General features: G+C 48.6%; 1 protein-coding gene across 8 annotated transcripts in view; it reads right to left on the reverse strand.

Annotated features, from left to right (window-relative positions):
- Positions 1-942: 942 nt before the first annotated feature.
- The window catches only part of Abtb3 (ankyrin repeat and BTB domain containing 3), a 276,858-nt gene continuing 264,974 nt past the window's right edge, over positions 943-12,826 (reverse strand). For all 8 annotated transcript variants that reach the window (XM_063264584.1, XM_063264583.1, XM_039080070.2 and 5 more), the window contains 3 exons: positions 9,203-9,271; positions 6,722-6,835; positions 943-3,084 (listed from right to left, as the gene is read on the reverse strand). In XM_063264584.1, coding sequence (XP_063120654.1) covers positions 2,875-3,084; positions 6,722-6,835; positions 9,203-9,271 — 393 coding nt within the window. In that variant the 3' untranslated portion in view covers positions 943-2,874. The remainder of the gene's footprint in view (positions 3,085-6,721; positions 6,836-9,202; positions 9,272-12,826) is intronic.

Genomic DNA, 12,826 nt, shown 5'->3' on the forward strand with positions numbered 1-12,826 from the left:
ACGCTCAGAGACTTGCCTTTAAAAACTAAGTTTTATTGTGTGCGTGCCTGCGTGTACATTGTGAGATGCAATGCCACCACACTTGTGTGGAGGTCATAGAACAACTTTGTGGAGTCTGTTCTCTCCTTCTACCTTTTTTAAAAAAAGATTTATTTTATTTATTCCATGTATGTAAGTACATTGTTGCTGTCTTCAGACACATCTGATCCTGATTCAGACACATCGGATCCCATTATGGATGGTTGTGAGCCACCATGTGGTTTCTGGGATTTGAACTCAGGACCTTTGGAAGAGCAGTCAGTGCTCTTAACTGCTGAGCCATCTCTCCAGCCCTCTCCTTCTACCTTTACATCAGCTCTAGATATCAAACTTAGGTCTCTAGCCTTGCACAGTATGTACATTCAACCACTGAGCCATTTTAAAAAAAAGATAGGTCTCTGTGTGACATAGTTTCAGCTGTCCTAGAACCATGTAGATTTGAGATTCAGAGATCCACCTGCCTCTGTTTCCCAAATGCTGGAATTAAAGGCATGTAACACCACTGTGGGCTAGCCACTGAGCTATCTTGACAGTCCGAGACTTGTTATTTTCTTATCCTTTATTCCCCAAAATGTCACCACCACCATACGCTTAGAATAGTCAAAATTTGAACTGAGAACAGACCCACAGGCAAGGTCTCGACTGTAGACAAGAGGTCTACACTCTTGGCTAAGGTGGATATACCTATGGAGAGAAAACCTGGAGAACCACTCAGAGGTGTATACAGACCCTTCCACCACCCCCCCCCCCCCAGCACATATCCCATGCTCTCTGTCCTCTCTGTGGTACCATTCCTGTCCTCCACATTTGCTGCAGAGTTGTATTCCAGTCTTAGCTGAGGGAAGACCCCAGGCATGAGCCAAGGGAGGAAGCACCCCTGTGTACCATAAAGAGGCTGCAAGCTGTGGGAAATAATTTTTTTTTTTAATGGCAGAGAAAGCACACCAAACTGAACAGAAGTCTAGGCGGGAGTTACCAATGTACAGATCAACACCTGGAGGTCCAGAGACGGTGAGACATCCACAGAGAACCAGCTAGGTTAGAGAGCAGTATCCCTGAAGGCAAGCAACAGTGTGTCACCCTTGTGTGTCTGTGACTTGGTTGTCACCTCAAGCAGCTGTTCACATCCTCACTTGATGGTAGGGCTGGGTCGGCTCATGGATGACTACATGGAGGAGAGAGGCCCCAGGGACTTGCATCACAAAGGAGTTGACGCCCCAGACAGACTCGAGCTGGGTACCTTGCACACCACACCCGTGAAACAAGACTTGACATGGGTCCTTGACAGGTGTTGAGGAAGTAGGACAACAGGCAAAGGATACAAGTTCCTTTAGACTCTAGGGTTTGGCGCAACTTCCCAAAAATCATGCTAGGAAATGGGTTTATCAACGAAACTTGGCCATCCCAAAAGACAAAAGCCATTCTCCTGGCTTTTACCTTAATGTATCTAGGATTAAAAATAAAAAAGGAGGAAAAAAAAAGGCCGCAACTCAAGAATTATTTGGAGTATTGTGGCACTTTACCAATGTTTTGCATATATATACATATATGTATATATATTATATGGCAGAGTAAACATAACCCTGTCAATATAAACTTTCATCATAGATAATTGTAGACTGCACACTCTCAGGATCCAGAAAGTGTCAGACCTATCTTACACTTTTCCTCTTTAAAAATAATCTAACATAGTCATACTCTTTGGCTAGTAACAAACTATGAACATCTTCTGAGAATACAGATAAAGCTCTGAGATTAATAGTAGATTCTCTGACGTGCTCCCCCACCCCCCCTTCGGTATCAGAAATGAACATGTTTCTGCAAAAACTATCCCCAGAGCCATTCATGATCAGGAAAAGAAACAGATATGTTTGTTTCACCAAATGGGCTTTTAGCAGAAGCGAGAGAACATATCTTACTTTGGCAAAAGAAACCCAAGCACAGACATGATGTTGTACAGGTTTGGTCCATGCAAATGCATGTTCTGTTATGTGGGGGTGCCCTAGTCTCACCCCACAACCACGATCAGCATGCAGGTTATTGTCAACTACTGGATTCGAGATAATCAGAGATAACTGGCAGTGCACCTCTTTTGTGGAACCATGATCAAATCACTAAGGCAGGAATATGTGACCTTGTATAGTATCAGCAGGAATTTGTCGGATGCAAGTTTACACGGCATGGACCTGCAACTCACTGTCTACAAAATGAAAAGAACCCCAAACACAGATTCCCTAAACACAATTCGGTTGAAAATGAACTGTTAAGCTTTTAGAAATATATTCGAAACTACGAGACTGCTCTGTGTTTGCTATACATGAACATTTTTAAAAAGTTCCCACCCCTAAAAACTGGTCATGTGATTTCCTCATGCCGGGCAACAGCATCAACAACTAGCCACCACGGCTGATGCATGAACAAGTACAGCCTCCAAGGTCATTCGTGTGTGACGTGATGCTTTTCAAGGTCATACTTTCAGTTTTTCATCAGTCAACCAGGAAGCAGAGGGATCTTTAAGCCTTGGTCCATCTGTTCGATCATGGTCCTCGGCAGCAGGTGTCCATGGCTCCTGGGCACTGGAGGTGGCTTGGCTGCTGTGAGTTGGCCTGCGGGTTCTGGCCTCTGCTACAATCTCACCTGCAGACTCGTGGAAGGTTCTTCACTCAGGAGCACACGGAAGCCAAGTTCACTGACCTGAGAGTAGCTGAGGCAGTGGAGGCAGCTCCTTGGCCCAGTACAGACAGACACCAGGAACAATTTGTATGTTTTTGTGGTGCCAATGCGGGAGGGAACCAGAAACCTTGCTCCTGGGAAGCGTTGCCACATGGGGCGGTTTCATACCACAGAACCCTTGGAAGACGACAGGTGGATGGACTGAATCCTAATGGCCAACGTCCTCTGTAAGTCCTGAAGCACATCCTGGCCGGTCCCTTCGCCATTTTTGTCATACAGGAGCTGCTTGAATGCTTCATTTTCAATGAGGACCATCATATTTTTAAGAAAGTAGCCTTCACAGTATGCTGAGAGCTCCGTCACCCCAAGGAACTGTGGGGAGGGGAAAGGAAGCAGGTGGTTACTGAGATAAAGATGGTGATCATTCACTAAGCTACAGTGGCCTGGGGCTTCATCAATCCCATCCTATCCCCAGGCTGTGGTTTGTGGCTCCCAATCAAAGGACTGAAGTCCCTTCTTTTACCTCTTGCCTTGTCCAAATCTAATTACTTTTTTGAGTTTTAGAATGGGCGAGGTAGTCTGGGACCACTGTTCAGGACATGGCTATAAGTAGGAACTCTGTGGAAACCAAGCAGTTGAAGCACCAGCCAGAGAATCGGTGTCCTGTCGAATACCTTCACCTACAGGCACAGAATTCTTTAGCTGGGAGAGATGCTAGCACTAAGTTCACCCCTTCAATGTGAGTCCTGCTCTTGGGTTTCAGAGCACAGGGCCTCATTGTTGAGGTTTGGTCCGTTGCTGTGTATAACAACACTAAATTCTGTATCCCAAGGTCTAGTTGCCCCAGTGAACTTAGCTTTTGTTGTGAAAACCTTGTTCCTTAATTTAAAACTATTGGTTAATAAAGATGTCTACAACCTGTAGTTAAGCAGGAGAGAGGTAGGTGGGGCTTTGGTTCCGGGGCTTGGGGTCTGAGGAGAGACCACGAGGAGAGGGAAAGGAGGAAGGAGGAAGGCATCATGGGGTAGGTGGATTGTGAGCGCATGACTGTGAGGGCCAGCCAGTTGGAGTAGGAACATGGCAAGGGATATCTCGAGGTTACCAACAGGGAAGTAGACAAATTAGCATAGAGAGGTGATATCTGCCCAGCGGTAATGTTTTAAGGCTTATAATAAATATAAATGTCTTGTGTCTTTTGTTTGGGAACTGAATAATCTAGTGTGTGATAGAGACCCCCAAATAATATTTACTGCAATACCTTATTCTACAGATAGGGAAACTGAGGCTCAGAGTGGCCCTTGGAGCTTGCTTTGGGGGTGAGTGTCACACCCCACAAGTTAGTATAAATGAAAAGTAATGCAACTTATATACTTCTATTCATCATATCTGCTAACATTAGCTGAATGGTGAGCTAATGTTACAGATCCACACAGGTCTGAGACTCTTGTCTCTCATCTCCTAGGCAGAGGTTTATAGACTACAGCTCTTCCCCCATCCCTGCTGCTGCTAAATTTAGCTCACAATTTGTTTTATAAGTAAAGTTTTATCAGAATACAGCCATGCTGTCTGTCTGTTTTCTACTCATGTATGGTTGCTTATGCACTAGAGGTAGAATCAGGTAGGGAAAACCAAAATAAGACATTAAAATGATCAACCACTCCCCCTAAGCCTACAATATTGCCGGCAAAGTTGCGAATGATTATCTGCCCTTTTACAGAACACATTTGCTTCTCCTTGTCCTGTTACGTTTCTCAAACACAGAGATCTCGTCTCACTAATTTCTTTTCTAAGATGGGGGGGTGGGGTGTCTCACATACTTGGCTGAATTCAAACTTTCTATGTAGCTGAGGATTGTCTCGACCTTCTGATCCTCCTGCCTCTGCCTCCCGAGTGTTGGAATTACAGGAGTGTGTCGTTAGGCCTAGCATGTCTTACGGAATTTCTTTATTACCTTCTGATGAGTACAGCCTAGTAATGAAAAGGTAGGTCAACGGACCCTAGGAAAGGACTCTCCTGGGAACACTCTTCTTTCCACCACAATACTGGTACTGTGATCGAGCTTTACTATATTTGATGAACCAGACTGCCCTCTTTTTCAAACACAGACACCCTGAAAGGGCCGTCAGAGGCTCAACAGTGAGCAGCTAAGACACCTGGGAAGGAGAGATGCTAACCCATGCATGGACGGGCCAGGTTTCTCATCTGTCTAAATGCCAGAGCTGTCCCAAGTGCTTCCCTGAAGCACAGAGGTGATACTGTGGAGGTCCTTGGGAACGTTTGGAACTTGGCTGCTCACATCTAAGTGTCTGCACTTCCTATGGCTCCAAGCAACCAGTGCTTCTCTGCTTCTTCTTGCGCTATGGTCAATCCGCAGCACGATCTGTCAATACTGGAATCCCAGTGGCCGGGGAGCATCTGCTGAGGCTGCACTGTCCATGGCTGAGGGAGGTAGTGTACACACAGGGCAGGAGCAGCTGGTCTTGCCCTTTCCCTCATGCAAATACCACAAATGCAGATGTTGATACTGGAGCCGCTCCAGGATGGCATCTGGGAAGTGGGAGCTGATGTCTGTCAAAGCAGAGGCCCTGGCCACAAGGGTGTCCTTGGCCTGCATTCCCTGCCGGCACTCATGTGGTATCAGTTTTCATATTCTATCAGGGCATGTGCTGTTGCTGATACATGCTAAGGACTCTTAGGACATGCACAGGACTCAGCCATGGAGGTCAGCTTTCTGGGACGATTCAAGTGACCATGGTTAAGAGAGGAGAGGAGGAAGACACTGGTTCTCTTCCTGAGCACAGACCTCTCCGGGTGGTGGTGTTAAGCAAAACCACCCATTTAAGATCAAGACAAATACTGCTTAGCTAGGGTGAGGTTTCAGTCTTTGGGGACAAAGCAGAAGGGTGGAGAGTTCAAGGCCAGCTACACAGTGACTCTCAAAAAGGAAAAAAAAAAGCTTAGCTCCTTAGGAACCAGGTTTGGGTGTGGTCCACACTAGCCTGAGTGTTATGAGAATATGAATGTGCGTGTGCGTGTGCACGTGCATGCGTGTGCGCATGTCCATGCGTGTGCGCATGTCCAGAGACACGAAGGGAAGCGGTAGTTTGCATGAGAGGTGTTCCCCATAGTTTGGAGTGTTTAACACTTGGTTCCCAGTTGGTGGCGCTGTTTGGAAAGGTTTGGATGGTATAGCATTGCTGGAGGAGGTAGGACAGCGGGAGCGGGCTTTGAGATTAAAAGCCTCACCTCTTCAAATCCATTTCCTTTGTTTCACGCTCAAGGTTTGAAGACGTGAGCTCTCAGCTTCCTGCTCCTACCATCATGCCTGCCTCTTGCTGCTATGCCTCCCCACCATGACAGGCTCTTATCCGGCAGGGACTCTAAGCCCAAACTAGCCCTTCCTACTATACGTTGCCTTGGTTGTGGTGTTTTTTTTTTTTATCAGCAACAGAAAAATAATTAACACACACTTGAACTTGCATTGGAATCAGGACACCTCCCCTCCCCCTGTCCCCACCAAGTTTTTGACTTGCTAGATGTGACTTCCTAGGAACAACCCCCCACCTCCGGAGAATGGGGTGTGATTTCCTAATAAATTCCTTGCTCCTGCTGCCGGGTTGGAGACCACGTTTTGAGGCCCACCATTCTAAAATCTTCTATTCAAGATCGCTTGATAGCAGAGACATTAGCTAGAACCTGATTGGAAGCAGAGTTGAGAGCCCAGTCCAGGCCATCAGAGTCTAGTGATATGATTCTCGTCAGTGCCAAGTGAATGACACTCTCAGAGACCATCATTGTCTGGCTTACCTTTCAGCGTTCGAGGAAGAAAGGACAAGGAGATGATGGCAGATCTGAAGCAGGAAAGAAAACCCTTCGGGGATGGGCATGTAACTGAACGGCAGAAGCAACTGGCTGATGTGTGCCAAGGCCCAGAGTTTGATCCCAAGCAACATAGCACAGGGCAGTCTTGGGAGCACGGGCTCAGCTCCGGTGTCAAGGGGAGACTCACCTTGGCATGGCTGTAGATATCCACACAGTTGTCAGTATTGACGCTTTTTGCACAGATAATCTCACAGTGTCGCTGCAGAGCCTCCAGCTGGAAAAACTTAGCGGCAGACAGAAGCTAGAATCCGTAAAAAGAGCCTGTTAGAGGCAGAGAAGGGGAAGCGGAAGGACCAGCAAGACTATTGGAGTCAGTCACTGTGATGGTGTGAGAGAGAACTGTCCCCCGTAGCCCCGGGCATTTGAATACGGAGTCCCAGCTGATAACACTGTCTAGGGGACCGTTTAGTAGGAGGTGAGGTTTTGTTGGGGGATGTACACCACAGGAAGCAGGCTTTGAGGGCTGAAGGCCTTTCCCTGGACGGCTCTCTCTACTTCCTGTTTGTGGTTCAAGTTCTCAGCGGCTGCTCCAGCCAACATGGCTGCCACCTTGCTGTCTCCATGTCGGTGAACACGAAAATTCTCATCCCCCCCGGAACCACAAGCCCAAATAAACCTTCTCCTCTTCAAGCTGCCTCAGGAGTATTTTGCCACGGCACTAGTAATCAACGAATATAGCCTCAGTCTGCAGGGTGCCCGGCTGAGGGTCAGGAAGTAGAGACGGTTGGAGTATACTGCAGATGTAAGGTGAGACTGGGGGACAGGCTCTAGTTACGCAAGTTTACTGTGGGACAGAGAGCATGGTGAAGTGAATCACGGACACACCTGTTATAGCGGGTGAACCCCAAGTGCCCCAAATCACATCTAGCAAGGGGAGGGGGTAGGATACCTATTAGCCAGGTGGATATCACTGTGGCTCCTCCCTTGCCTGTGTTCTCTGGGTCTCCACTCTGATGTGACGCCTCAGAGGGGTTTTCTTTGCCACCCCACCTCAGGGACCGTCCCTCTACCCCCGCCCCCATCTTCTTTCTTACGGTACTTCCTATCTAGAAGCTATTTCGGTCCTGTCTCCCTTGACAAGGTCAGATTCTTCATGCCATTGGGCCACTGTCACAGCCAGCCTAAGCAAGGTCAGCTCTGGGCCATGGGAGGCTCCCAGAAGTATATTGTAAGTGACAGGCTCTGGAGAGGGGAGCTACAGTTCCCCAAGTGTGTGAGGGAGCAAAGTGGGGTTTATCATGAGCTTTCTTGTGATTTTTTTCCCTCTATTTTGAGACACAGCCTCACTGTGTAGCCCTGGCTGGCCTGAAACTTGCCATCTAGTCCCGGTGAGCGTCAGATCCCTCCCAGGTTCTGCCATTATAACACGAGCCATCGTGGCTGGCTGTGACTAAAATGTGAGTTCATTTACCTATAGAAAACCTCTCAGTGAATTGGTTCTGAGGGAGGCTGTGCAGGCGAGCATGTCCCTGCCCCAGGAAGGCAGCTCATTCCAGCTCCACAGAATTTAGGTTCTGAGCTGGCTGTGTGGCCCCTCCCCTGCCTGTCTCTTTAACGAACCAGTAAACATAGTAAATGTAGAAAGAAAAATGTGAAATGGTTATAAAGGCCACCTGGACCCGTGGAAGATGAGATGAGAAGCGGGGGCCAGAGAGACGAGTCTCTTGGGGTGGGGTGGGGGAAGGTAAGCAGAGGAAGGAGATCGGACTGCAGAGACCTACAGCTCTCTCCTTGGCCAAAGGTGGCTAAGAATCTTCTAGAACAGATGTTTGTAAAATCCTCTTAGACCTAGAGCATGGCCATTTCCAGAAGAGAAAACAGAAGCCGGTTAGGTCCAATAAACCACCCAAGGCCCCACAGATTAGACATGGCAGAGCCCTGATCTAACCCAGAGTTTGGGCTGAAGTGCTCTGGCACTAAACTCCCAGCTTTTAAAAAAAAAAATTTAATGACCTAATTATTTCTTTCGAAAGGATCTGATTATGTAGCTCCAGTTGTCCAGGAACTCCCTATGTAGACAAGGCTGGCCTTCAACTCATAGAGATCCACTTGCCTCTGCCCCGAGAGTCCTGGGATTCAGGTGTGTGCCACCCGGCCTAGCTAGTGCCTTTGATTTAGGAAAACGGATTCGTGCTCATGTTTTGGATGGGGGATGCAGTGGGGAGTCAGGTGCAGAGGGAGCAGAATCTGGGATGGGGAAGGGTGGTGGAGGAGGCAGTGGAGGAAGGACAGCAGACGGGTGAGCTCCCAGCTCTTAGCTTTTATGTCCCAGTGAGCAAAGCAGGGATAAGAGCCACGCTTCTCATGGATGCAATTCTCTTAGCAACCACAAGGGGGAGGGCGATCTCTAAGATACTTCCTGGTGGTGCTGTAGTGGTCCAAGCGTGTCAGTGCAAGGGGGCCCCCAACTCTCCTCTCGAACTTGCCCCTCACAAGCCAGTTAAGGCTGGTTTCCACCCAGGACTCCTGGTGCGTCCAGTCCCCAAGCAGAGGCCTTCCTGGAGAAGCCTTGTTTGGGAGGACTGCAGAGTCAGGGAGGATCAGGCCACCAATCTGAAGCCAGAGAGAAGGGAGGCTGGGGTAGCTAAAACCACAGTGGTCTCCTTACCTCCATGATCTCATTGTTTTTAATGAGAAGTGACTCTGGGCCACCGTAGTAGAGATACTGCATGACCAGCTGGAAGGAATAAGACACAATGAGCAAGACCTCAGTGGGACACAGTTCCTCAGGAAGCCGCCCCACTCCCAGCCTTGCCGGAACAACACTACCGGAGGGGGACATTTGGACAGGTTTCCCTACTGACACCCCAAAATCATGACCCTATGGTTCCAGGTCCTGCCTCCACGTCTAACTGCAGGGCCAAATGAAACCACCTGAGCTTGTCTCCTCATGACAGGTGAGTCACCTGACGATGCTAACCAATGGGTGCTGGCCTACCTCTCATCCAGTCAGGCTGTGCAGGTGACACAACTTAGAGAGCCTCCTGAAGTCCCAAAGGCCACGCTGGGAGCCAAGTCCCTCAACAAGCTTACAAGACTCCAGAGGAAGCCATAAGGGGTCCAGGGTTTTGAAAGTCACTGGTGGTGCTGTGAGTGGTCCAAGCAAGGCTGTGTCCCTTGTCACGTGACTTCCAGTATCTGAAGAGTGTTCCAAACTACAGAGCTTTGCAAATGGGTGTTCCTGGAATGGCTGCATACCATGGATGTATCTAGATTTAGTATATGCCTCACTTGACAACCAAGGGCTCTTTTGCATGAGGCCCATATACAGTTTGCCCCAGGACCTCCATTTTGAATTGCTTTCCACATGACTGGCTTTCCCTGCCTGGAGTCTCGGCAACGGGGTTGGCAAAATCTGCAGACTGGTCATATCCGCGTTGGGATCACACTGTCGTACAACCACCACCATAATATAATTTAGGAAACTTTTTAAAAACATGCCATGGTATATTCAAATGTGTGTGTTGTGTGTGTGTGTGTGTGTGTGTGTGTGTGTGTGTGTGTTGCACATGTATGATAAAATACTGATTTTTGGGAAATGTTTAATACTCTTAAACTAGCAGATAGTTGTTTCCCCACTGCCAGCCGGGACAGACTGTTGGAATCACCCTGTTTGCACGTTTCAGTGAAGCAGCACCCTAGTAAAATTTGGTTTGCTTGCCTGCTTGCTTGCTTTTTTTTTCTTTTTTTCTTTTTCTTTTTTTCGGAGCTGGGGACCGAACCCAGGGTCTTGCGCTCCCTAGGCAAGCGCTCTACCGCTGAGCTAAATCCCCAACCCCACCTGCTTGCTTGCTTTAAGGCAGATCTCACTATGCAACAAACAACTTGCTGTGTAGCCCAGGCTAGCCCCTCACCCCCACTCCCTGTACCTCCACTTCCTGAGTGCTGGGATTACAAGTGGGTGTCACCACATTTACCCTGGTGCCTGTCATTTATGTACACTGTCCTCTTTCTTGCTTCTACTGGAACCTGGCCATGTCTTCCAGCTCCCTCAGCCTGGATGTGCTCTCTTCTTTACCAGTGAAAGCTGGCCCCTCTTTGAGTCACTGGGCTAGGAAATTCAGTCTTCTTCCCATTAAGTTTTGCTTCAGGTATGAGCTTGTCTATAACTGAAGTCTGAGAGTACAGATGTCTCTCACTCACTGTATTTCTGTGCCTAGCATTGTGCCTGGTGCATAGACACCACATCATCATCACCATCATCATCACCATCACCACCATCACCACCACCACCATCATCACCATCATCACCATCATCACCATCACCATAACCATCACCACCGCCACCATCATCACCATCACCACCATCACCATCATCACCATCACCATTACCATCACCACCATCACCACCACCACCACCACCACCACCATCATCACCATCACCACCATCGCCATCACCACCATCATCATCATCTGGATAAAGGGTCTCATTTGGTATTCTCAGGCTGGCCTGGAACTCATGGCAATCCTCCTGCCTAGTCTTCCAAGTGCTGGGGCTGCAGCCACACCTCACCATGCCCTCCTCATGTGAACATGTTAGACATAACACATCTCCCATGTCTGAGTCTCCCTTATACTGACTTGGGGTTTCTGTGTCCAGCCGCCTGGTAGAGAGGCAGTGACATTGTCTAGGCCTTGGGAAATAATACTGCACTGTCCCCCTCCCCCTCCTACCTTGGGAAGTGGAGCTCATAATGTCGGCCAACGCTGGGCTATTGGCTTTATTAAAATCAATTGATTCCTCCAGCACCTTCCTCATAAAGGCCAAACCAATAATGACAAGAAACGCCACTGTAATGTCCACCCCCCAACACGGGCTCTCCATTTATAAAGCACTTTCCTATCAGTCACATGCACTGTCTCATTTGTTCAAGGTTGAGCCACGGGCTGAAACTGCTGCCTTGGCAGAGGAAGACTCTGGGCTAATGGAACTTAGATCGGGCCATCCTAGCCCCTGCCAGTGTAAGCATTTTCTCTAAGTGGGTGCAACAAGCCCTTATTAGGCCAAAGGGCCAGCACCCAGAACTGTTTTTCTTGGCGGCTACCAGCCTCTATGAGGCAGGGACTTTGGCGGCCTGATAGAGTCCTAGCTCCAGGTGTGGCCTCAGTGTGTGTGTGTGTGTGTGTGGGCCGCTGGCTTTTGTACACACATGATATTAATTAGTCTCGAGGGAGGAAACAGTGCAGTTTCAATTACTGAAAACTCTTCTGCCAAAATCTACATGCCAGAAGCATGTAAAACACACGGGCTTCTGGGAGCCTCCTTTGGGTTGGATTTGGCCTTCCGTGGCATATTTCAAGCCACAAATGAATGTTACCTTCTTTTATGAGGGAATGGGCAGGGTCACAGACAAGTCCCCAGGGCCTGATAAATCTTCCTTTCCATTACAGGAACTTGGAGCTAATGTGGCCAGCAAACTTTCCCCATCGGAAGCAATTACAGGCCTGGGGGTCCCACTGAGGCCAGCCTTTCCCACGCAGGACTCTGAAGATAAGTCCTCTGGGCAAACATTGACTGAGTACCTCCATCAGCCGGCAGGCTCTTACTACTGGAGCCTTCCCAGTGAGGGCCAGGCTTACCAGTCACAGGATACTTGTGTGTGTATGTGTGTGTGTGTGTGTGTGTGTGTGTGTGTGTGCACGCACCCATGTTCATGTGTGCTCGATTCTTTCTGTACAGTTAGGTGACTCCAGAGCTGACTTATGTTCCCAAGGATGTGAGAAAGCAATGGGACTGACCACGCTCAGTTTTAGTCTCTTTTCTCCTAGGGGGGCAGCTGTGGGAACCTGGGCCACATTCTTCCAAAAGCTTTTGGTGGGAGAGTTGGAAGGGTCAAAGGACACAGGGACAGCATTAGCTTTCAGGTTTGGAACCCTGGGTCCAGCAGCATTAAAGTCCCTGACCAGAAGTGTAAATTCTCATGCCTGAAAGTCAGGCTGTAAGGGCCAGCCCTGGGAGTTCTAAGAATCTGCAAGGCATTTGGAGACCTGCTAACGTTCAGAAGACGCTACTAGGTAGAGTGCCTGGTTGCACGGTAGTAAGAAAGGAGGGGAGGCCTCAGGGTGCATAAGGTTATGACCTGCTCTGAGATTTATGGGTCTGATGCACAGACCGGACATTCAGGGGGCATCTTCAAAGCTCCCTAGGCAATGCCAGTGTTTTGGAGGCAGAGGGAATGGGATTTCTGTTTTGGGAGGAGATGTACTATAGAAAGACCATCTCAGAATGGAG

Source organism: Rattus norvegicus, chromosome 7 (genome assembly GCF_036323735.1).
Source record: "Rattus norvegicus strain BN/NHsdMcwi chromosome 7, GRCr8, whole genome shotgun sequence".
NCBI classification, from domain to species: domain Eukaryota; kingdom Metazoa; phylum Chordata; class Mammalia; order Rodentia; family Muridae; genus Rattus; species Rattus norvegicus.